The sequence below is a fragment of the Perca flavescens genome, chromosome 21 (assembly GCF_004354835.1).
Source record: "Perca flavescens isolate YP-PL-M2 chromosome 21, PFLA_1.0, whole genome shotgun sequence".
NCBI classification, from domain to species: Eukaryota; Metazoa; Chordata; class Actinopteri; order Perciformes; family Percidae; genus Perca; species Perca flavescens.
This window is the reverse complement of record NC_041351.1, coordinates 28,187,701-28,213,936: the sequence shown is the minus strand read 5'-3', so window position 1 is coordinate 28,213,936 and position 26,236 is coordinate 28,187,701. Positions and strand designations below refer to the sequence as shown.

Here is a 26,236-nt window from a genome sequence, read left to right as displayed (position 1 = left end):
GTTGGAAAAAAAACTACCTCTTCTGCAATTTGTCAGCGTGTAAAAATATTATTTAATCTACCTTTGGATTTACAGGTAATATTCTCCTAAAAAGACCATAGAAATGAACATTAAAACAATAAAGGACGGTGCACAAAAGATAAAAATACAACATTATTATACAATATATTATGAAAGAATCAGGTCTTTGTCAAGGAAACTAAACATGATGACGATGATTAGTAAGGTTCAGTGCATTAAAAATACAGAAATAACACAACATAAAAAATGTATTCTATGGAAAGCATTATGAAGCTTCGTTGTGCTTCTAAAGCCAAACCCTTTTATACAACACATATATCACCCTTCTTGTGTGTGTGTGTGTGTGTGTGTGTGTGTGTGTGTGTGTGTGTGTGTGTGTGTGTGTGTGTGTGTGTGTGTGTGTGTGTGTGTGTGTGTGTGTGTGTGTGCTCGTGCTCGTGCTCGTGCTCGTGCTCGTGCTCCAGGGGACAGGCTGGTGAAGGTGAATGGGGAGAGCATTCTGGGAAAAACCTACTCTCAGGTGATCGCACTCATCCAAAACAGGTGGGAGACTAGTTTATGAATCTCATTTTATGTTCTGCCTGACCTGTTATTTATTTTGTTCAAATATATATATATATATATATTTTTTTTTTTTTTTTTTTTTTTTTTTTGTGAAAACATTCTGGAGCTCTCTATTATGCCCAAAGATGAGGATGTGTTGCAGTTGGTAAGTGTGAGTATTGTCTTTCTTCTATTTTCTCCTCTTTCCTTCTGTTCACCTCATTACTGTTTAGTCACAGCAGTTAGCTAGGCTATTTGCATAATGGCAGGGAATCTTTCTATTATAATTCATGTAGCCAATCGATGTCTGCCAATCGGCAGACATCAAAATTAGTTTGTATAGGTTGGCATAAAAGAATGCATGAACGGAGACGGTGAAACAACCGACATAGAGACATTTTTTCTTAAGACATTGGATTTTCTTCTTTTTTTATTATTGCTATTGTTATTATCATAAAACCATTTAGAAACGCAATGAAGGGAAAGATACGATCAATTAAAGCAAAATAGAATAAAATAAATGAATGTTATTTTCTATTGAAATAGACAAAAACAGATAGACAAGGAATACAGTAATAAACTGCCCCAAATTTACAAAAAGGAACAAAAAAGTTCCAGCGTTGGTTTAATGGTGTAGTGTTGGTATAATAAGGGATTAGCTTTTATAGGACAAAAGAAAGAAATATTGCTGCATGGTGCACGTTGCATCGGCCTCACTCTGCCCTCTGGCTGTTCCCTCCATCTTTGTCCATTTCTCTTTTCTGTCATGTTTTACGTTGTGTCCTAACCCCTCTTGTCCCCAGGCGTACTCCCAGGATGCCTTCCTGAAGGGCAATCAGCCATATTCAGGCGAAGCCCAGAACCTCCCTGTGCCGCCGCCTCTCTGTTACCCTTCCACTAAGCCCAGCTCCGCTGCCCCACAGCCCGACCACAACCTCCACAGTCCCCTGGACAACTGGCAGTGCCGGCCCGGCCCCGCTGCCTTTCCACTGGACAACCGCCCACCTGCTGCTTCTACACCCACCTCCGGCTGGCCCGGGGGTCCTGAGGATTCCAGTGGCCACTTTGCCCCGCCGGGGCGGCACCGAGGCCGCTCCTCTTCGGCCATCAGTGTGCTGGACTTTCACTTTGCTAACCACAATGCTGCCGTCGCCTCTGCAACCCTCCCTCCGCCACGGAAGAGCAGCCTGCCAGCCTCTGCCCGCACTCACGCCGATACTCTTTGCCACCAGGCTCTGTCGGACTGGTACTACAGCCAGGCGGAGGCTGCAGAGAGCATGTCCCCCCGCCACCGCAGTATATCTCAGGATTGTGTAGCGGAGCACGGGCTGGGGTTGGTCCTCGGCGCCGGACCGACATATGCTTCCCCAACTGCTGCGGAGCACCGCCGAAGAGAAACCATCCTGTGCCACCACCAGGCAGCAACTGCTTCCCATGATTCCTATTGGCTAGGGGGCTGGGGTGGTGTATCAGGACCAGGAAGCAGGTCATGCTCGGAGAGCCTCCTGGCAGCCTACGCCGAGTACGAGCATAACTACGGGCGTTCTGTGGAGACACTGGCACAAGCCTCTGCACTGGTGTCGCCACGCCATGAACACTCGTCACAAGGCGCCCGGATGGAAAAATTCAGAGAGCAAAAAGAGCAGAAGGTCTCAGCAGGGCACCAGCACAAAACCACAGTGATATACCCCATCACAGCCTCCTCCACAGTGCCTCCCAGTGGCAGGCGGTCCGGTCAGCAGGTAGCTGAACCCCAAACAAGGCGGGTAAAAGAAGAAGAGCTGGTGGGCTACAAAAGCTACAGCCCGTCTTTCTCCCGCAAAGCTGGCCACCTCCTCCAGCAGGCCCACTCCTTCAGAGAGCCCAACTACAGCGGCCCTCACCTCAACTGGAGCCCCGGCAGCAGAAGCAGCCCTGCAGACAACGAGGGGGGGTTGGTACCCAGGCCGCGGTCTACCCCCGCCCTGTCTGCGGCAGAGGAGGAGAGAGCTCAACTGGGTGAGGACAGGGAGCTCCTCTGCCCCATCTCCCTGAATCAAGAGGTGGTGCTGAGACAGAAGCCGCCTTCCGGCCGTCGGACACCCATTCAGGCCGCTCGACATCCCCACTACCCCACCCCTGGAGAGTCACCCGAGCCCCCTGGTCTGGAACCTCCACGAGGGACCCCCTCTCCTGTCTCTGGAGGGCCCGGCCCCAACCGCAGGGCTAATGGTAGCCTGGCTCAGCATGCATACAACTCCCTGTCCTCTATTCCCTTCATAGGTTAGTGAGCCTTTTCTCTGTAGCAACAGCTACAGCTGTCAGAAGATGTCACAACTTGTCAACACTGAAACTAAATTTACCTCAAAAATGTCCTGATAATGCAGTGGAATGTAATCTTACATATATTGGTTGTTATGTTACCAAATTCAAAAACTATCTGAAGATGAGATTAGAGATAGGGCTGCACGCTATGAGGAAAATATGCGATATGCAATAAAATTGTTGAATATGGCGATCGCATTATTACTTACGATAAATAAACTGATATTAAAGTGTTCTCAATTCTGCATCTCTGCTACTTTCAGTATTCTGCTAAAAATACAAGAAATTGTTAGTTGACTTTGAAACCTATGAAAGGAAATCATTTCCAACATTATTTTATTGAACAAATTGAACGTTGAACTGAATATAAAAGGCACAACTAAAAAAAGAATAAAGTTCTTCTTTCTACTGATATTTTCTTTCAAATTACACACCAACGTACTGCAAGTGTCTTTTCGCGATATATTGCAGCCTTTTGCGATGTGTTTATTTCCCCAGGTGATATTGCCATGACGATAAATTAACAATATATTGTGCAGCCCTAGATTACAGTTATTACTAACTGACTGAATTTGATAAAACAGGCACATTTTTGTATATTTGGAACGGTTATTATGTTGTCTGTTGCTACAGAGCTCTTCAATTTGCTTCACTTTGTGTATGTGAGGCTTTAGTAGTGCTCCTTTTCTTTCTGTGTTTCTATCCTTTTCAACATTTGTGTGTTTGTTTATACCTGTCAGTGTGAGTCATATACATGTCAACATACAACCTTCAGTACGTTCAGTTTTCTGTATGTTTAAATCTTTGTTGATGATGTCTTAGAAACAGAGCTGCTCTGGAGTCAGAAATAATCTCGCAGGTTCAGTCAGAAGGCCAATTAACATCACTGTAGACTGAAGCTTGGTGAAAAAGGTAAAGAGCCAACTGTGTGTGTCTCCGTCAGAGGTTATTGCTGCCTCCAGAGCAGGTCCGCCTCAGAGAGGTCTTCTAACAACCTAAACACCAGCTGAGGAAACTCTTAGCTTGTCTTGTCAGTGTGTTTAAACATCTCTCATCCCTTTGTTGCTTGCCTGTGATGATGCCCTGCAGATGATCCCACCAGTCCTAGCATTGACCTGCAGGCCAGCTATGTACCAGCCCGCTCTGTTGTGTCCAGTTCCCAGGCCTCCACTATGGCCACCCTCACTTCTACCTCTGTCTCCCCCACCCTCTCCTCAATCTCCCCCTTTGTTCGACTTCGTTCTCAGGACTGCAGTGAGTCTCAGTCACCCACACTAAATACTGAACGGCTTCACAAAGGGCTAGAACAATATACAATATGTTCTCCAGTATGTTTGAACTGAAATTGCCAAACGTCACTGCCTATGTTTTTGAATTATAATGACTTACAATGCCTTTATTTTGGCAAACTGATATATTTGTCTAGTCTCAGCCTAAAGGAGTACAGTGACATTAACAAATGAAGAATTCCCTTCACTTTTTTTGGGGGGGGGGGAATTTTGAACCTTGAATTCATCATTTTGTAAGGAAGTACTGAAAGCCACTGTGTGTGGAATTTGAAATTCTCTGACTTTATAAAAAACATGGCGCTCCCTACCGGTATCAGTGTAAAACAGTGTCCCACATGAGACCTATGTCTCACAAATACTTTTCACAACTCATTTAAACCACTATTTTACTGCTTCATATATTTTCTTTAACATAAGCACATTTTTTCATCAGTTTGGTAGTGTAGATGGCTGTAATAACTATGATACCCATCAGTCAGAGCCTGAACAAATTCAGAATGCTTTGTTGTTGCAGTTGGGAACAAATCAGCCATAGTTATCCAAAAGTAAATGTATTATTAAGTTTCAGCAAATTGTAATATTTAGCTTTATGTACGCTGTTTGTCATGCATGCAACAGAATTTAAAGATTTTTATTTCATGACTGGGCGTTTCTCTCTGAAACACTCTTTGGGTCATAGTTGACTTCTCTCTTTATATGGTGTCCAAATGATTTGAAAAATGCTTTAATCATAAAAAAATTAAGTTCAGGGAAAAAATTGTCTCTGTCTTTTGTTAATTTTCAGTCCAAACTCCTGATAACGAAGGGACACGGGATGGATAATGTAAAATATATCCAAAACTGGGAAGTAAAAATCCAAATGTCATGGTATTCCTTTAATATGCAGTCACATGCAGTTTAGTATGTTTATTAACCCCTTAATTCATTCACCTGGCTAATGTTATACTCACAGTTTGAAACAACAATTCACTTCAATCACTCAACTTCTTGTCACTTCACATCACGTTACTATCATACATCGCATATTGTTTTACCCTCTTTGTCTCCTCCTCCACCTCTTCTCCTCTCTCTGACTCTTCTTTTCTCTCTTCAGGCAGTATTAAAGGTCGCCGCTCCTCTTACTTGCTGGCCATCACCACCGAAAGATCTAAGTCCTGTGACGAGGGCCTCAACACCTTCAGGGAAGAAGGCCGCGTCTTCTCGTAAGTACTCAGGACACTTTAAAAGCTGTCTTCTTAGCTAAAATAAGTCTATATAGTCCCATAAATAGGTTTGTCTTGGACCAGTAGCCTCTACAGGATGCCCCCCAGAACAGACAGACCTCGTTTAACGGGGGCTTTAATGACACAGGGCCGTGGATAGACACTTCAAGCTTCAAGATATTTATTGTCATATGCAAAACAATTACACTGAAGCTGTCGTTGGCAGTGAACTTCTTAGACCTCAGGCTCCCTCCAACAATGCTCATTGAATATGTTTAAAAAGAAAATCTATCTATCTAAAAAAGTAAACTATGTTTTTATTGATCATCTATGATATGTACTATTTAGTTATTCTGATTTAACTTAAAAAAAAAACTGCATAGGGAGTCTACACAGACCCTGTCTACTCAGACCCTGTCTAACATAGACCCCGTCTACACAGACCCTGTCTAACATAGACCCTGTCTAACATAGACCCCGTCTACACAGACCCTGTCTAACACAGACCCCGTCTACACAGACCCTGTCTAACACAGACCCTGTCTAACATAGACCCTGTCTACACAGACCCTGTCTACACAGACCCTGTATAACATAGACCCTGTATAACATAGACCCTGTCTAACATAGACCCTGTCTAACATAGACCCCGTCTACACAGTCCCTGTCTACACAGAACCTGTCTAACATAGACCCTGTCTACACAGACCCTGTCTACACAGACCCTGTCTAACATAGACCCCGTCTACACAGACCCTGTCTAACATAGACCCTGTCTACACAGACCCTGTCTAACATAGTCCCCATCTACACAGACCCTGTCTAACATAGACCCTGTCTAACATAGACCCCATCTACACAGACCCTGTCTAACATAGACCCTGTCTAACATAGACCCTGTCTACACAGACCCTGTCTAACATAGACCCCATCTACACAGACCCTGTCTAACATAGACCCTGTCTACATAGACCCCGTCTACACAGACCCTGTCTAACATAGACCCAGTCTACACAGACCCCGTCTACACAGACCCCATCTACACAGACCCTGTCTAACATAGACCCTGTCTAACATAGACCCTGTCTACACAGACCCTGTCTAACATAGACCCTGTCTAACATAGACCATGTCTAACACAGACCCCGTCTAACATAGACCCCATCTACACAGACCCTGTCTAACATAGACCCTGTCTAACATAGACCCTGTCTACACAGACCCTGTCTAACATAGACCCCATCTACACAGACCCTGTCTAACATAGACCCTGTCTAACAGAGACCCCATCTACACAGACCCTGTCTAACATAGATCCCGTCTAACATAGACCCCGTCTAACCTAGACCCCATCTACACAGACCCTGTCTAACATAGACCCTGTCTAACATAGACCCTGTCTACACAGACCCTGTCTAACATAGACCCCATCTACACAGACCCTGTCTAACATAGACCCCATCTACACAGACCCTGTCTAACATAGACCCCATCTACACAGACCCTGTCTAACATAGACCCTGTCTAACATAGACCCCATCTACACAGACCCTGTCTAACATAGACCCCATCTACACAGACCCTGTCTAACATAGACCCTGTCTAACATAGACCCCATCTACACAGACCCTGTCTAACATAGACCCCGTCTACACAGACCCTGTCTAACATAGACCCCGTCTGCACAGACCCTGTCTAACATAGACCCCGTCTACACAGACCCTGTCTGACATAGACCCTGTCTAACATAGACCCCGTCTACACAGACCCTGTCTAACACAGACCCTGTCTAACATAGACCCTGTCTACACAGACTCTGTCTAACATAGACCCCGTCTACACAGACCCTGTCTAACATAGACCCCATCTACACAGACCCTGTCTAACATAGACCCTGTCTAACATAGACCCTGTCTACACAGACCCCGACTACATAGACCCTGTCTAACATAGACCCTGTCTAACATAGACCACGTCTACACAGACCCTGTCTAACACAGACCATGTCTAACACAGACCCTGTCTACACAGACCCTGTTGACACAGATTCTATTTAGACTATCTAAAAGTGCTCTTTTTTAACTTTTTACTTTCTGTTCTACAGCAAACTACCAAAAAGGGTCAAGAGCTTTTTCACTGATGCGGTGAGTGTTGACACACAGTTGTAATCATTAGACTTGACTATACACCAAGAAAACGTCTTGTCTAGTGTGCAACCCATAATACCCCTAAATTGTGTTTTAGTCTCTGGAGAGCCTGCGAGCCCAGGAAGAAGCCCGGTCCAAACGCCACTCTACTTCTGAACTGGGAACCATCACCTTTAATGATGTTCGCAAGGAGGGCTGGCTGCACTACAAACAGATCCTCACAGAGAAGGGAAAGGTGCGACACACTGCTTGTACGCTTGTTGACCCTTCCCTAAAGCCCACCCTCCTTACTAAGTTACTGTTACTGTAGCTGTCAAGCTTTCCATTTTACTAAAGCACGTATGCACTTTACAATCACAACAGTGAGAGGTTTACCACTTAAAAATTGTAGTAGTTTTTGTACACGTAGTAGTCTGTCTGCCTAATGCTTTTATTGTCCTAGGTAAAAACAGCATCCTCTCTAGTTGGTTATCCATTTACAAGAAAAAAGCAGCAACAAAGTTCTTGTTCTTGGTAGAGCCAGTTAGCCATCCATTGTTAGAGTAAGGTTAATTTGTCTTGCACCTTTCAACAACAACAAGGCAACTTAAGATAAAAATAAAAATACTAAAAAGATTTAAGGTATTTTAAAAGCGTTGATTATAGCCTACTGTATCTTTCATAAATTAAAATCACAGTGATTTATGAGTATTCAGGATCATTTTCAGCAGAAAAAAACTAAAATATCAGCCAAAGAATGTAAGCAGAACGAAGAACAAGCATCTGCACTGTCTGAAATAAGTCTGACATTACATATTATAAGAAAAAAATAATTTAGTTATTTATTTCTGACATAAAAGCTTTGAGGATAAAAACAAACTAACCTGGCATAACCAGACTCATTCGCAAATGTGTAATATTTTGGAACCTCTCATTCATTTTCAATTTTAAAGGGGCGTTATCAACGTTGCAGACCAAAATGCCTCTGGACGCAATTGAAAAGACCTCCAACCAGTCAGAGCAACGAAACGACTAACTGTGTGATGCATGCAAGTTGTGGCGGTGCTTGGTCCATTTTGAAGCAAGAAAAAAAATGAGGGCTGTGTCACAAACTTTCTGGAATTACAGCTAAACAGTACACTAAAATGTGTTTCTGAAAACATTTTAGGCGAGAAATATGCAATGCAGGAACAGAATCTTTATTCATTTTTGATCAGTGCCACCTAGTTTGATAGTTTGATCTGCGTTTCTCGAGCCTGGTGCATTGCACTGGACGGAAAATGGCAGTTACCTCCAGTAACTACGTTCAGCATGTCGCTCCTTTTGTCAGTCATCATCTTAAACCCGCTCATTTCTGCTGGATGTCCGTCCCCTTCCTCTTTCTTTGTGTTGGCGTTCTAATCTCCGGTGGATTTCTGAGGACTATGGTTAACTGCTCCTCAGATCTCTGCAGGGTAAATCCAGACAGCTAGCTAGACTATCTGTCCAATCTGAGTTTTCTGTTGCACGACTAACCGTACGTACACACCGCCGCCGACTTGAGCTTCAAAGTTACAGGAAGTCATTCATTTTCAATGGAAGCCGGCCTCTCTCAGCTGCAAGAAGCAGCAAATCTGTCGGCATCGCGTTTTGGGCATGCTGAGCGACCAGAGCGTCAATCAGAAAGTTGAAGTTTGGTCAACTTTTATGGTAATGAGCTATGACACGGTTCAGCGGCAAACGACCAGCAACCAATCGGAATATAGACATCCTTCCCGCTGGCTGATTCCAGAGAAACATACAATGTAAACTTTCATTCCTATCAAAACATTAGTTCTGAGAAAATAGAGGAAAAGCTCATCATCGCTGTTGCTGGGTTCCCTCTAATTTATGATATGACTTTGTTTGCCTATAGGGAACGGGGTGCAGCTGACAACACTGTGAGGGGTGTTAGTAAAGTAAAATTAAGATTGAACATGATCAAACATAGAATTCTGCCACGTCAGAGCAGCCAAAGCATCAAAAGGTTCCCCGTACTTTTTGACAAGCATCCTTGACAGGGCGGCCAGAGCTTCTTTTGCAGGTCAAGTCGTCGGCGGTGTGTACGTACAGTAAAACAACTTTTGAACATACACGTTCCACCAAAACAAGTTCCTTCCCAAGACTATTTTGCAGAAGAACCGTGGCTCCGTTCGGCACCCAAGATGATTGTGATTGGTTTAAAGAAATGCCAATAAACCAGAGCACGTTTTTCTCCCATCCCAGAATACTATGTGGACTAGCCAGACCCTCCTCCGCAGCGATGTAGAGGAAGGTCTGGCAATGTAGGTAACCCTCAACTCTGATAGTAATATCTAGGAATGTGTCACAGTAGTAAGCTAGCTCACTACATTTCATTGCCTCAGTACATGTACTCAATGCAATAACAATAAAGTTCAATTTAATATAATCAAAGAGTAAGCAGTTAGTCTGTGCTAGGGCTGCACAGAATATCGTTTTTTTATCATCATCGCGTTATCAACTAAACACATTGCGAAAGTCTACAGTATATCGCAAAATGCAGTTAGGGATTTTTTGTGTTGAAAGAAAATATCAGTAGAAACTGCACTTTAAAATGTAACTCATTCTTCTTAGTGGTGCTATTTATATTTAAATCAACAATAATAACAATTAAAAAATAAAAGAAGGTGAGAAATTATTTTCTTTCGTTTGTTTTAAATACAACAAGCAATTTGTTGTATTTTAGAAGAATACTGAAAGTGGCAGAACTGAGTATAATATGCATTTATTTATCGCAAGTAATATCGTTATCGCCATATTCAACAACGTTATTGCATATTTTCCTCATATTGTGCAGCCCTAGTCTGTGCAACATGTAACATGTAGCCAGGCGTGAAAAAGTTAGCTGCTCATGCCACAGCAAGTTACTTCACTTATTTCAGATACACAGTACAGTGCTTTGGCATGTGGAGAACGTTAACAGGCCTGTCATGGCTAGTTACGGTTGCTAAGCTACAATGGGACAATTCATCTTCATTTATTTAAGGTTGTGTTTTTTTTTCTATATTTCGTCATTGTAGAAAGTCGGCGGTGGCATGCGACCATGGAAGCGCGTCTTCTCCGTGCTCCGTTCCCATTCGCTCTTCCTCTACAAGGACAAGCGAGAGGCCGTCCTTCACGGGGCGGGGGCGGGGCCCAGTCAGGACGAACATCCTCCAATCAGCATCCACGGCTGCCTGATCGACATCGCCTACAGTGAAACCAAGCGTAAGCACACCCTGCGGCTGACCACGCAGAACTTCTGTGAGTACCTGCTGCAGGCCGAGGACAGGGACGACATGCTGGCCTGGATCCGGGTCATCAGGGAGAACAGCAAGACCGACAACGAGGTTAGAGCTTCATACCCACTTCATCTTAAGGAATTTTACACAAATGTTCAACGCTAAGGTTTTTCTTCACTTCTGCTTGCACAAAGTCAACTTTTACTGGCTCATAAACTATTTTTTTATTATTAGTGGTAGGGCTGGGCAATAATTCAATATGATAATCTGTCAACTTTCAATGGAATTATATGGTAATGAAATCATATATTGAGATATTGTGATATGCAATTACGTTGTCTAAATTGATAACAAGCACATACTAACTCAATTTTCTCAGAAAATCTGTTGTGAAACATTTTGAGGGAATATCATTTGAAGAATTGTACATTTGTTTTAACACTATTTTTGTGCATGCATGTAAACATGTCAGTATATAGCTGGAAAAAAAAAAATGTTCTCTCTATAATTTCACTTGAAACTGTTTACCACATTATTGATGATTATTTATCTAAAATCTCATTGTAAAAAATGTTGTGAAAGCACCAACTGTCAACCCTACAATATCGTCGCAATGTCAATATATTTGGCCAAAAATATCATGGTATCGGTGCGCCTGGGTAGCTCACCTGGTAGAGCATGCACCCCATGTACAGAGGCTCAGTCCTTGTCGCAGTGGCCATGGGTTCAATTCAGAACTGCGGCCCTTTGCTGCATGTCATTCTCTCTCTCCCCTTTCATGCCTAAAATGCCAAAAACATAATCTTAAAAACAAAAGAATATCATGATATCTGATTTTCTCGCCCAGCCCTAATTAGTGGTTATCAAATAATGACAAAGACTCAAGTAAATTGTTTTATTTGAGATGCAAGATGCTTCTTGCTTTTATCACGGCACTCCAGCATTTGTTTTCTGCATTAAAAAATTATCCACTTTTATCGGCCTCGGACTCGGAACATGCAACAAATTTTTGCAAAACGTATTTGTTTCATCGACATCCTCTACTGCCACCCAAACAAAACTCCTTCTTCCAGGACACTTGAAACTCTCTTTTGCTGTAGCTCGTACGCAGCCATCATCATCATCATCTTCTTCTTCTTCAAGACAGCCGCCAGTCACGCGTCACTAGCGCCAACTTGATTCTTGATTGGAGAACGGCACATTCAAATCAAATCATTCAACAAGCATTCTCCAACGTGGGCAAGGGGAGGGGGGCAAGAGAAGGATAACATAATTTATGATATGATGAAGATCGGGGAAAAAAATGACCCAACGGGCAAGTGGGTTGTTACACTGCCCGACGTTAGGGCTGTGCAATTAATCGAAATTTAATCGTGATTATGATTTCGGCTCCCAATGATCACAAAAACAGAATAATTGAGAAAAACAATTATTTAGCTCATTACGTTTTGCAAGTAAACTCTTATTTTCTCTTGTGTTCCGAATGAAAAAATAAAGTTTAAATAGGAAAAGTATTGTTTTAGTATGTTTTTTTTTTTTTTTGATTTATTTAAGTTTTTCCACTGTTTTTTAAGTTCAATAATTGCAACATCTTTCCAGAAGTCAACGAGTAATCGTGTTAAATTATCGTGATGTCAGTATTGACCAAAATAATCTTGATTATATTTTTTTCCATAATCGAGCAGCCCTACCGAACGTGGCCTTTTACTGGCCATGGGGCAACCCTTATTGTTGAACCCTTACACACAAACTGAACTAATTTGTAACCTCCATTTGTTCTAGGAGATTGGTTTCTCAGGACAAGCTCTCATCAACAAGAAGCTGAATGACTACAGAAAACACAGGTCAGCACGGCCGATTATATTTAGCAAAAAGCCTTTGCTTGATCACAACTGTCCCTTATCTTTTGGGTGATTAGGAGTCACTATAACTCTGGGCTGTAAGACGGCCTGTAACAATTATTACATAATTGTCTGATTGTCAATTTTTTTACGTAATCTTTGTTTAACCACAGTGAATTGCTAATATTAGCTTAGTTCTCAAGGCGTATGACTGGTGATTTTGTTTAGATATGCCAAATTGTAATTATATAAGTGATTATAGGTCGGACTATATATTTTTATTATTATTTCAATTATTAGTGTTGGCACTTGACCCTAAACACGTTCATAGCAACAAAAATGACGATAGGGAGATACAGTTAGAAACGATTTTTGATCATAAAGAGGCGTGGTTTACTTCAGAGGCTGTGTACCTGTGTTATTACATTATTTGGGTCACATAGCAGCGACATAACCAAAAGATGTATCCTGGAATTCATTCACTACTTTAATTTTAAAAAAGTAATAAAAAAGAATTTATAAATTTGACTGAAAGAGACAATTGCATTGTTAATTGCAATTATTTCTGAGACATTTAATTGAACAGCAACATTTTGAATTGTCACAGCTCTAGCCATAAGCCTGTCAGAAACAATCAGTTTGAAACCAAAATCCAAGAATAAAAGGGCATCCATGTTATTTTATCTTTTTTTACACACAAAACTGAGGTCATCATAAGATTAATATAAAGGTATTAAGATCTGAATGTCCCTCTTATTTACTGAAATCTTTACTAAGCCTCATCTTCAAAAAAATAACTCCTGGTCACAACCTATTTTATTTTTTAACGGTCTTTATTTCTGTCACTTGGTTCAGTCTGACGGGTGGTAAGCCAGACTCGTCTCCCAGAGCCCATCGTATGATGCCTCCCTTCCTCCTGGCTAAGACTGACAACACCTCAGTGAACCGAGCCTCCAGAACTGGTTGGTACAAACACAATGATAACAGCTTGCTCGGCTCATTAGCCATGCTAGCAGCGTGGCTCTAAGGATGGCGTATTATTACCATTAATTTACCAGGTGCAAAGGGAAAATGAGGAAATTCTAGGGCACTATAATTAAACTATAGCTTCTGCCTGATGAACAGTGAATAATGCCTCAAAAATGCAGTTGATAGACAATAAAAATATGTCTAAATAAAGCATAGGGTTTGATAAGTGAACTTGCACCTACAGTATACTGTATATGAAAAGGGGGATGTTCTTGTTAGCACACATAAACTCTGTTTTAGTCTGTGCATAGTTTGAGGATACCCAGAGTTTACATTCGGTGTCACTATGAAATCACATTTGTCAGATAGTTTGTTATACATGGCATTTTGAACAGTTCATTCAGTAAATCTTGATATGAAAATATAGTCATTAGAGGATGGATATAAATGTGTTTATTATTATTGTAGTTATTATTACTGTAGTCCCACCTTGGGATCAGAATGTCCACTGTGCTTTGTACACAAGGCACACTTTCATTTATATAGTTCAGCAAATCCAAGATTTAAGTGCCCTATAGAGCTGCTGGTGTCACTGTAGGCATTGTTAGAAAATTTGACTTTTTTTTATGTGGATATATACTATACTATATATATATATATATATACTGTGTGTGTTGTGTGTGCGTGCGCATGCAGATGACAACAAGGCGCTGTGGGGCATCAACATCATGAAGAAGGCCAAGAAGACAGGCAGTCCGAAGGCTTTCGGTGTGCGCCTGGAGGACTGTCAGCCTGCTGTCAACCATAAAGTAAGCTTTCAGTGTTTATGATGTCAAAACTACACCAACAACGTGATTCATGGCTTAAAAATAACGTATGTAATATGTAGACAAAATTATAACACTGCCTACAAAGTTGATACTTAAGGCTGCGTTCAGACAGCCTGCATCGGCCGTCTGACGGTCCAGCAGAAAAGCAGGTCTTTCCATTCATTTTGAATGGGGGTAGAGTGTTTAGGCTGCGGGACACACACACACACACAAACAAAATCGCAGCGAGCCTGCGCTGAAAAGTTGAGACCGAGTCAGCTTTTGGAGAAACGCAACCCCACGTCACGCTGCGCTGGCCATCATGTAACCAGAGATCAGACTTGTTGGTGTGGTTTGAGCTCTGGTTAGAGGCAGTGTGAGAGTCCTGTACAGGAAACCGATAACATCACTGCCTCTATAGCTGCCACAATAAAGATTGAAAACACTATGAGGTTAAAAAAAACGCACTGAACGGCCCGGGAGTTTGTGTAATAGTTGAATGTTTCCTGCAACAACAAAGCACTCGCTATGTCTCGCTCGTCTTGGTAAGTTTAAGAACACGACAGGACGTCACACAAATGGGCCGTTTCATTGACACTCCTCCCACCGCACAACCCTGCGGAAAAACACCAGATTGCTTCTTTTGGTCTGAATGCACCGTAATATTTCAGAAATATTGAATGATCAACTTAAAGGGACTATTCGTCACCTTTTTATGTGATGTCCAATCAGTCAAGTGTAGCAATAAATTCCCCAGTCTGTGCTATATTGACTGAGAAAGCTGAGTTCACCTACATGCGGAGCCGTGCCGGCAGTGCCTACACGTACCAGGATGCAATGCCCACGAGCAGTGTTTGGAATAACGCCGTTTAAAAGAACGGCGTTAGGTAACGACGTTATTTTTTCAGTAACGGGGTAATCTAACTAATTACTTTTCCCGTCGTTACAACGCCGTTAACGTTACTGGACGTTAAATGCGGTGCGTTACTATGCATTGATTGAATAAACTGTGTAATCCGAATGCACCCCTGGCTCACAGCTAGTGAGGAGGTGGTTAATAACGAGGTAAGCGATTATGATTGGCTAAGGCAGAGTCATGTTTCATGGTAGCCAATCAGAGCCAGTGTTTTTACACACACACACACACACACACACACACACACACACACACACACACACACAGGTAAACAGGGATTCGATGAAGCAGCAGAGATGGCGAGTCAGGAGCAATCCGAGAAAAAGTTGGCATTTTCAAGGTGGAGATATAAGCACTACTTCAAATTAATTGTGGTCAAAGGCAAGAACGTGCATGTAATGTGTACATTATGTCCAAGAGTGAAGACTTTGTCGACATCCGTTGTAAGCAACTCTAATTTAATGAAGCATCTCACAATGACACGCGTATCTACAAAGCTAGTGGCCAAAAACACCGATACCTCCACCACAGATGATCGCTCGCCATCCACTAGCAAAGAAGGACTCGGAGCAAAGTCCTCCAAGCAGCAAAAGCTAGATCTTTCTCCTCACAACAAAAACCTATGACACAGGCTGAAGTCAACCGTATGATAGGCAGGTATGTTGTTAAAAGTATATGTGTCATATAAGTTTATATGGTGTGACCGTTAACTATTTACTTTTCTTACAAAGATAATACTTGAAGTGCAGGATAAACCTCTTGCTGTCTATCGACGTGCAATAAATATCGAAAGTTATATACAAACACCTGTCTGTTCTACTCATTTCAACTGACTTGTGAAAACTGCTAAAAAAAATCCCAATTCATTGACATATAGCAATTTTTTTTTTTTTTACAGTAACAAATAGTTACTTTCCCTGGTAACGAGTTACTTTTATTATAGAGTAATTCAGTTACTAACTCAGTTACTTTTTGGAATAAGTAGTGAGTAACTATAACTAATTACTTTTTTAAAGTAACGTTCCCAACACTGCCCACGAGCCACTGACGCCCAACCAAAATATAATATACCTGAGTTTTGCCTATATACTTATATAATGAAATTGAAATACGGACCGGCATGAACCAAGACGGCAACAACTCTATTATTTTTCATATTATCAGCGGCAGCACATTACAGCTTCACTACTTTTGTGTTTACCTTTTACAATAAATGCCCAACTTAAATTCACTCATAATTTTGCTAATCGGCCACTCAACAAAATAGCTTACATCATGAAAAGTATCACTTTTCATGATGTTAAGCTAAAATATAAATTATAATTTTTCTGCCTCTGAAGGGGCGCATGCCAGAGAAGAAAAGTTTGAGCACTGCATAGTACGTTTTCTGAACATAACTTACTAAAACTAATTACTGGAATTGTGAATTAAATGCTTGACAAATTAAAGATTCTCCATCAAATTGACAATAAAATCATGTAAATCAGAAATGGCCTTAAAGCTGACAATAAGCAGCGGACCGCGAGGCACCGAATGGTGGGCGCTTTTACAGATGACGGATCTTACATAACTTATTTATTGACAGATTATTATATTATTATAGACAGAATACCAGCTGATCTGAGTGGGTGGATGATCTTTAATATAATATCTACATTGCCCATTATCAGCAACCATTCATCCAATGTCCCAAAGGCACATTCTGTTTACTAATCTGATATCATTTTAAAAGGCTAACTGAGAAAACATTGGAGAACCTATTTGCCATTATGTAAGTACATAATGTAATCTGAAAATTGCTGCCCTGGTTAAAAAAACAATGCAACTGATCTCAGCTGGTATTCTGTCTATAATGGAGTGGAATGGAAATTTCTAATTTTGACCGGTAGTATATATATATATATATAGTGTATATTGGAAACAGTTACCAATACTGCCTATATGTTAGTTATAAAAAAGATAACCAACTTTTTATTAAAGGTGCAGTAGGTAAGACTTATAAAACTAATTTTCTGTTATATTTGCTGAAACTGACCCTATGTTCCAGTAGAACTACATTAGGCAGGTCATTTAAAAAAATCCGGCTCCTCTGGAACCACCTACAGTCTGTAGTGAGATTTTCAAAAATCCACCGCCAGATGTACCAATCAGGGCCAGGGGGGGTGTCTAACTGCGTGTCAATCACTGCTCATGCACACGCATTCATTCTCCCTTGTGGGGGGAGGGGCTTAGGAGACCGTTTTGGGCTTTAGCGGAAAGGAGGGAGGGACTGAGAAGTTGTTGATGTTCAAATTTTTTGGCTAAGTCCTGGATCTTCATAATCCTACCTACAGCACCTTTAATAGCAAGAAAGAATTTCTAGCAGCTGACCAGCCTCTAACATCTCACAGTACAGTTTATATTATCATATCACCCAATCCTCGGATGAATTAATAATATTTATGTAACTACACAACTGAGATGAACAGCTGCACCAGCCATTATTGAATGAAATGTAGCTGGTGATCTAAATTCTAGAATGACGTCACATGCCTAAAGAGCCCTTCAGCCAATCTGCAACGAGAATCATCATCTCCCTGCTTTAATCAGAATCAGGTTACACTTAGGTGACACTAAGCATTATAAATATACTGTATGAGAAATGTTAACAAAAGCAGAACAGAGTTAATTACAATAATTGTTAGGGCTGGGTTTTAAAAAATCTTTTTTTTCAATTTAAATCGATTTTCATTTCAATGATTCAAAATCAATTCATAAAATCCATTGGTGCCAACTATGTAATGCTAGCTTGTAGGGAAGGAGGTTAAGTAACGCTCCAAAGTTAGGCTACATTTTGGCGACATGAAAAACTGGCATGGCCAAAGGGGTCCTTCTGTCACCTCCAGATATCTGAATGAAATGTCACTCAATACTCGCTGGCTGTAGAGTCTGTAGAGCTAAACTTTACCGTGTGTTTGTGTTAAATAAAAAAGTACATTAATGTAACTGCTTTGGCATCAGTTCTTAATGTAAACATTGATACTTTTAGGAATGCAGCAGGTTAGAGGGAACCTTGTAGAATTGTAGAATCTCTTTCATATCCAAGCTAAATTGGTATTGTAACTGAAATGTTCCTAATCTAATTGATATCGAATTCAAAAATAAAATCGAATTGGGAATACAAACAATTCGGGACCTTGTGAATTGGAATCGAATCTATGCGGAAAATCCTTGACAATACTCGGCCTTGCAGTTGTACTGATGTCAACATTTTGGTAGAATAACGGGGGAATACTGCCTGAATGAAATCATTACTTCATAAGCACTGGCTGCATGTCTCTGTGTTTCCAAACACACACACAAACACGGCTTGAAGTAATTTACTACTCTATCTTTGCCACTCTTTCTCATTTTCCTTCCTTCCAAACACCACCCATGTTGTTGCTTCATTCCTTCATTCTTATTCATCCTAACCCTTCTTTCATCTCCCTCCTGTTTTTCATAAATTTCCTCTGATTTGTTTTCTCCGTGCCTCCCTCTGTCCCTCCATCTCTTCAGTTTGTCCCTCTGATTGTGGAGATGTGCTGCGGTGTGGTGGAGGAGACGGGTCTGGATTACACCGGTATCTACCGCGTGCCGGGGAACAACGCCATGGTGTCCAACCTGCAGGAGCATCTCAACAAGGGCATGGACATCAACACCGCTGAGGAGGTGTGCACGATACACGAAAAAATGCTTACACACTGTAGACATCACACAAAACTAAAAACAAGCGGTCTTTTTAAACCTGTTTTGTAATAAACTTGTTAAATGGAGTCATACTTTTTAATGCTGCACTAGAAATACTAAACCGTTACCCTTTCTGTCTCCACAGAGATGGCAGGACCTAAATGTAATCAGCAGCCTTCTCAAATCGTTCTTCCGAAAACTGCCTGAGCCGCTGTTTACTGATGGTGTGCCCACTCATTTGTTTATTGTCAAGTGTAGCATGAATCATAATAAACGTGTATATGTGAGGGTGCGCCTCACTCTGTTCAATATTATGCCTCGCTCAAAGACACACCAAATTGTTGGAAAAGTAAGACAGAGGACAGCCAATTACTTCATGTCCTGTGATAAGGTCCAGGAGATTTGGACCGGGCTACATGATAAACTATGTCAGACTACAGGCACCCAGGTTCCATTCAGCCCGAGATGGTTTGTTCTGGGAGATGGGTCAATCCTAAAAGGGATGGATCAGCATACAAGAAGCTGGGTCCAGACTAGTTTAATGATAGGGGGATTTGTTCATGATGTGAGTCGGTTGGCAACGATTAACTCTGATTAGCGTTTAGCTACGGTTAGCTCCGTTATAAAGATATGGAGTGGAGGAGACTGCCGCGGGGAGGGGGAACAACCAGACTCTGATAAATGACGTCCGGGGAGCTTTCACAGCAGCGTGGCCGTGGTGTTTCAACGGTTTTATTAGTACAGTTAATCCCACGGCAAGACCACTAGCACTAACGTAACGATAGTCTCTCACGCACACAGCACGCAACTTCACGAGGGGGAGGGGCCGGAGGCAGCTCCTCTCTGTGCGCTGTAAAAAAAAATACACCGTTATATACAGTGGGGCAAAAAAGTATTTAGTCAGCCACCAATTGTGCAAGTTCTCCCACTTAAAAAGATGAGAGAGGCCTGTAATTTTCATCATAGGTACACTTCAACTATGAGAGACAAAATGAGAAAAAAATCCAGAAAATAACATTGTAGGATTTTTTATGAATTAATTAGTAAATTCCTCGGTAAAATAAGTATTTGGTCACCTACAAACAAGCAAGATTTCTGGCTCTCACAGACCTGTAACTTCTTCTTTAACAGGCTCCTCTGTCATCCACTCGTTACCTGTATTAATGGCACCTGTTTGAACTTGTTATCAGTATAAAAGACACACTGTCCACAACCTCAAACAGTCACACTCCAAACTCCACTATGGTCAAGACCAAAGAGCTGTCAAAGGACACCAGAAACAAAATTGTAGACTTGCACCAGACTGGGAAGACTGAATCTGCAATAGGGAAGCAGCTTGGTGTGAAGAAATCAACTGTGGGAGCAATTATTAGGAAATGGAAGACCACTGATAATCTCCCTCGATCTGGGGCTCCACGCAAGATCTCACCCCGTGGGGTCAAAATGATCACAAGAACGGTGAGCAAAAATCCCAGAACCACACGGGGGGATCTAGTGAATGACCGGCAGAGAGCTGGGACCAAAGTAACAAAGGCTACCATCAGTAACACACTACGACGCCAGGGACTCAAATCCTGCAGTGCCAGACGTGTCCCCCTGCTTAAGCGAGTACATGTCCAGGCCCGTCTGAAGTTTTCTAGAGAGCATTTGGATGATCCAGAAGAGGATTGGGAGAATGTCAACTCGTTGTGTTTGGAGGAGAAAGAATGCTGAGTTGCATCCAAAGAACACCATACCTACTGTGAAGCATGGGGGTGGAAAATCATGCTTTGGGGCTGTTTTTCTGCAAAGGGACCAGGATGACTGATCCGTGTAAAGGAAAGAATGAATGGGGCCATTTATCGTGAGATTTTGAGTGAAAACCTCCTTCCATCAGCAAGGGCATTGAAGATGAAACGTGGCTGGGTCTTTTAGCATGACAATGATCCCAAACACACCGCCCAGTCAACGAAGGAGTGGCTTCGTAAGAAGTATTTCAAGGTCCTGGAGTGGCTTAGCCAGTCTCCAGATCTCAACCCCATAGAAAATCTTTGGAGGGAGTTGAAAGTCTGTGATGCCCAGCGACAGCCCCAAAACATCACTGCTCTAGAGGAGATCTGCATGGAGGAATGTGCCAAAATACCAGCAACAGTGTGTGAAAACCTTGTGAAGACTTACAGAAAATGTTTGACCTCTGTCATTGTCAACAAAGGTTATATAACAAAGTATTGAGATGAACTTTTGTTATTGACCAAATACTTATTTTCCACCATAATTTGCAAATAAATTCATTAAAAATCCTACAATGTGATTTTCTGGATTTTTTTCTCATTTTGTCTCTCATAGTTGAAGTGTACCTATGATGAAAATTACAGGCCTCTCTCATCTTTTTAAGTGGGAGAACTTGCACAATTGGTGGCTGATTAAATACTTTTTTGCCCCACTGTATATATATATATATATATATATATATATATATATATTTTTTTTTTTTTTTTTTTTTACCTATTTAACTGTATAGTAAAGTTCAAAGACAGTGTTTAAAAAGTGCAATCCATGTTTACATATGTTTATTACAGTAAATAATAATTAAATAATCTAAATACTACTAAGTGTGGTAAAGCCACATATATGTTTTTATATTTCTGCAATCTGCACTTTAGTTTGTGTGATTTGTTTCTTACTTTCATATGAATGTTTACACCAGGCTTGGTCAGTGCTCAATATACTACTGTGATTGAAGTAGTTAAATAAAAGAGGTCATTCATATAAATTCATGCATCACCTAATTTCATCGTGACATACAGACCTGGCCTCCAGGAAAGAACAGTTTGTTTAATCTATCTAATCTTGTGTTGTTCATACTATACAATTATTTATTGTTTGTCTTTGTTGAATAATACAGAAGACAGAGCTTAAAAAATATTTGCATATTAAATCGCAATCGCAGTATTTGGGGAAAAAATCGCAATTAGATTATTTTCAAAAATCGTTCAGCCCTAATAGAGTAGAATATTAAACTAGGGCTACCACTGGATTATTATCCCAGTTTGAATTAAAAAAACAAACATTGTATAGCCTTTTTATTATATGTTAGTCATACGCCTTCTCTGTCTACAGACAAGTACAACGATTTCATTGATGCCAACCGAATAGAAGATGCAGAGGACAGACTGAAGACCATGAAGAAACTGGTATGTGTCGAAGGACCGCAGAGTATAGAGCAATGGATATGTTTGTCATAGATTTCACTTTCAAATCGAATCAAACTTTTTGTCCTCTTCTTTGCTACATTCATCCATCTTTCTTTATCTAGATCCATGACCTCCCAGATCACTATTATCACACCCTTAAGTTCCTAGTGGGTCACCTCAAGAAGGTGGCAGATCACGCTGAAAAGAACAAGGTAACCTATTTTAATTAGAAGTTAGGTTTTTGTTTGCTTTTTTGGAGAAGAAAATATAATTTATGGAGCCAGACATGAACATAACTTTGAAATGATTTTCAGATGGAGCCGAGAAACCTGGCTCTGGTGTTTGGTCCTACTCTGGTGAGGACGTCCGAGGACAATATGACCGACATGGTCACCCACATGCCTGACCGCTACAAAATAGTGGAGACTCTTCTCCTGCACGTAAGAACCAACAGTTGCTTCCTCCAACGCCAGAAATATGGCACCATTCTTTACTCGTTATGTGTTTTGTCTTTAGATCAGTGATACTGTGTTGTGTTACTTTAACAGCATGACTGGTTCTTCACGAATGGAGAGCTTGATAAAGAAGAGAAGGTATGTCCGACCACAGCAGTAGCTTTGTGCAAAGAGCCAAGAATGTCACGAATACAGGGGATTGTTTTCACTCTGATGTCCTCATTTGTACTTTGCACTTTTATTTTGGGTATGATTGTGTATTTCTGGATGTGTTGTGTGTGTGCGTACGCGTGTGTGTGTGTAGGCCCCAGAGGATAAGCGAGATATGCAGCCTGTGCCAAACATTGACCATCTGCTGTGCAACATCGGCAGGCCGGGCATGCCAGGAGAGGCATCGGGTGAGGATGTGTCATAATCCAATATGTGACATTGTCCTAGAGATACATGTTCACTATGAGAGAATCCAACATATCACATATCACATTAACTGATGGCCAGAACAGTTGCTGGTTGTCCATAATTACGATGAGGGTGCACCATAGTTTTGTACTTGCAAAATGAAAGGAATTGGCACTTTTGTCCTACGGGGCACCCCTTTAGTGACCCCATTTCGCCCTCTCTCTGTGCATAGTGTATATGTATTTTTAAGCAATTATGATCTAAACTAATGATTAATTTTATTTTGATTAATATGCTGATTATTTTCTCAATCAAGCAATATATATACAGTATATATTATATATGGGCTGTCAAAATGAATGCGCTAATAATGAGTTTTTTTTTTTTTTCCTTTTTACCGACACTCATTTTATTTGGGCCGAGTTTTGAGTTTGCCATATTAGGCTTTCAGCATATTTCTTGAGCATACAGTACCTTTGAGGTTATTCTGGAGAATATTCTAGACAGTATTTGTCATTGGTATAATAATAAACATTTGCAGAAAGCAAGCATATTTGTCCGCTCCCATGTTGATAAGAGCATTAAAAACTTAAAAATATCCCTTTTAATGTATATTTAGAACAGATAACAAAAAATATGTGATTAATTTATCAATTTAACTGTGGACAATCATGCAATTAATCAAGATTCAGTATTTTAATCGATTGACAGCCATATATATATATATATATATATATATATATATATATATATATATATATATATATATATATATATGCCTACATAAAGTCAGAATATAGTCACTAGAAATCTCACTATATGCACTTGTATGTTCATATGAAAATTGATGGAAATAGTTGTAGAACTTGAGTGAGAAGTTCAAACACTGCATAGTCTCACCTCTGCACACCTGGCCAATTGCTTCATGAGATGGGCATTATTGTTGGTTCCTGGAAAGTTTTGTAATTTGTCAGACGCAGCTTCCACAAATCGGTTGTTGGAAAGGTGTTGGGGGGAGGGGGTTTCAGATGCTGTTCAATTATCCAAGAAGCACTTTGTTTGATGTATACTGACCCCTTTAGCCCCCAAAAGAAAGCTAGATACCTACAAGAATGCAAAACCTTCCTATCTGGGTCTTCTGTGGTCTGCTTGGGTAGTCCGGTGTAGTTCAGTATGACCTGACTGGAAGCACGATCTTGCTAGTTTGCATTCACCCCTAAGGAACACAGGGAACCGTCTTTAATACAGCTCAGAGAAATAAGCTTTTCATGAAATTGTCCAATCAAAATCTAATGTTTGATTGCTTCCAAATCTAACCTACGCTCTACATTCTATACTCCTAATGCTACCAGTCTTATGGCCTTATTAAATGAAACTCAGCTCAGTGTTTTTTCTTTCCCAGTTGATCTTTGTACTTCTCCAGCTGTTATTTTTCTGCCTGTGTATACTCATGATGTTTCCTACTTTTTCTCTTCTTTTTTTCTGGACCTTTCTGCCCTCTTTTTCTCTAGCTGAGACAGTGGATCAGCCTCTTCGGTAGGACCAGGTTTTCCTGCTTGTGTGTTTGAGTTTGGTGTTTCTATTGCATTTTGGATTCCTTTACCCATTCGTTTTCTTTCTGTCAGTCTTGGTTTCCCACCAATGTATCATCATTCCTCCATCTTGCTAACAGGGCTGTAACTGTTTGTGTACTTGTGCCTAACCGTCACGGTCCGGTGCACATAGCCACACGCAGAATACACTGTTTTTTAAATATATATATATATATATACAGCAAAGCCAAATTTTTGCTGTATGCTGTTTGCAACGTGCTGAGATTAGCTCAACAAACCCTTTGGCGTGCGAGTCAATCACACTATGGTGAGCACAAATGAAACGCCGGAGCTGTGGGTTCCCGGTCAGCTACAACAACCACGGAGAGAGAGAGAGAGAGAGGACGGTGCGTCGCCGTTGCTCCACTCTACATTGAACGTTCTAACGCACATTTGATGGCATCACCCAGATGTGCCAATGCTAATTCATTTCATTTTTTATTTATTAAACAGGAAAAGATTAAAGACAATCGGGCCTGACTCAGTGTAAAACTGATTTTCAGCAGGTTCCTGCTCTGCAGAACATAAACACCATATACACAACAAAAACTCCTAGACAAAAACAGTAACAAACACACAGAACAGGAGAATGAGCAACAGGGCAAAGCCATAAAGCTGACTTAATGGTCGCAGGTAAACCTCTCCATTAAATAGCGAGCAAATGTTAATTTAAATGATGTTATTGACGTTAGAGTTCTGATGTGCTGTGGAATGTCATTCCAGACTTTAGTGAGCACATAGAAAAAAGATCTCTGTCCATAACAGTTTCTAAAAGCCGGTAAAGGCAAAAGTCCATTTGTTGCAGATCTCGTAATACGCTCGGACCTTGAACTAGGTTTTGGAACCAACGTAGACAGAGCAGCTACTGTGTGACCATTTAAAATTTGATAATACAGTTTTATCCCAAGGCTTAATTTATAATTCTCAAATGTCAAGGCATTACACAAAGATAGTGCAGTACAGTGGTGAGTCCATCCAGGAAGCCTAACATGTAGCTTATAGGCTTTGTTATAGAGTCTTATTACTGGTTCAAGAATCTCATTTGTTGTAAGTAACCAAACAGGTAAACAATATGACAAAGTGGACATAATGATGGCATGAAGATAAGTCTTTGAAACAGAGAGCAGCATAGCATAAGCATAAGAGATGCTTTTTAGTTGTTTTACAGCCTATTGTTTGGACAGTGTTATACAAACATGTTTGAAATGTTCTATGTTTCTATAATGAAAATACTATACCGTGACTCCTAAACTCGGGTATGAACTGAACCGTGACTTTTAGAGTACTGTTACACCCCTATTTGCTGATATTACAAGTGAACTCTAGCCATTTTTGCTACTTAAAGTAAAAGCAGAGAAAACTGCAGTTGTGTTATTGATTTAAAAGATGAATTCTCAAATAATGGCTAGAGTTCTCCTGAGAGATTGCACTACTGGCAGTGTGTGCTGTCATTATGCAGATATCACACCTTTGCACCACTCCTAACACTATTACCACCACTTGTCCAGTGATGACATGGTTCTATCCACATCTTTCTTTTCTTATAGATTCCACCACCAGCGATTCACTTAAGACAAAGGTAAGCAAGAAATCACTTACTTTTACTTTCATTCTGCGGTTAGGATCATG

General features: G+C 40.9%; 1 protein-coding gene across 4 annotated transcripts in view; it reads left to right on the top strand.

Annotated features, from left to right (window-relative positions):
- LOC114548013 (rho GTPase-activating protein 23) overlaps window positions 1–26,236 on the top strand; it is a 99,006-nt gene that overhangs the window by 69,818 nt on the left and 2,952 nt on the right. For 2 of the 4 annotated variants that reach the window (XM_028567644.1, XM_028567642.1), the window contains exons 5-23: window positions 486–564; window positions 676–736; window positions 1,368–2,826; window positions 3,958–4,122; window positions 5,251–5,359; window positions 7,464–7,503; window positions 7,604–7,741; window positions 10,545–10,853; window positions 12,528–12,589; window positions 13,442–13,548; window positions 14,252–14,364; window positions 18,818–18,970; window positions 19,134–19,212; window positions 22,088–22,161; window positions 22,284–22,373; window positions 22,476–22,601; window positions 22,710–22,754; window positions 22,921–23,014; window positions 26,155–26,186. In XM_028567644.1, the coding sequence (XP_028423445.1) occupies window positions 486–564; window positions 676–736; window positions 1,368–2,826; window positions 3,958–4,122; window positions 5,251–5,359; window positions 7,464–7,503; window positions 7,604–7,741; window positions 10,545–10,853; window positions 12,528–12,589; window positions 13,442–13,548; window positions 14,252–14,364; window positions 18,818–18,970; window positions 19,134–19,212; window positions 22,088–22,161; window positions 22,284–22,373; window positions 22,476–22,601; window positions 22,710–22,754; window positions 22,921–23,014; window positions 26,155–26,186 (3,335 nt within the window). The remainder of the gene's footprint in view (window positions 1–485; window positions 565–675; window positions 737–1,367; window positions 2,827–3,957; window positions 4,123–5,250; window positions 5,360–7,463; window positions 7,504–7,603; window positions 7,742–10,544; window positions 10,854–12,527; window positions 12,590–13,441; window positions 13,549–14,251; window positions 14,365–18,817; window positions 18,971–19,133; window positions 19,213–22,087; window positions 22,162–22,283; window positions 22,374–22,475; window positions 22,602–22,709; window positions 22,755–22,920; window positions 23,015–26,154; window positions 26,187–26,236) is intronic. The other 2 variants (XM_028567643.1, XM_028567645.1) reach the window with 2 other exon arrangements.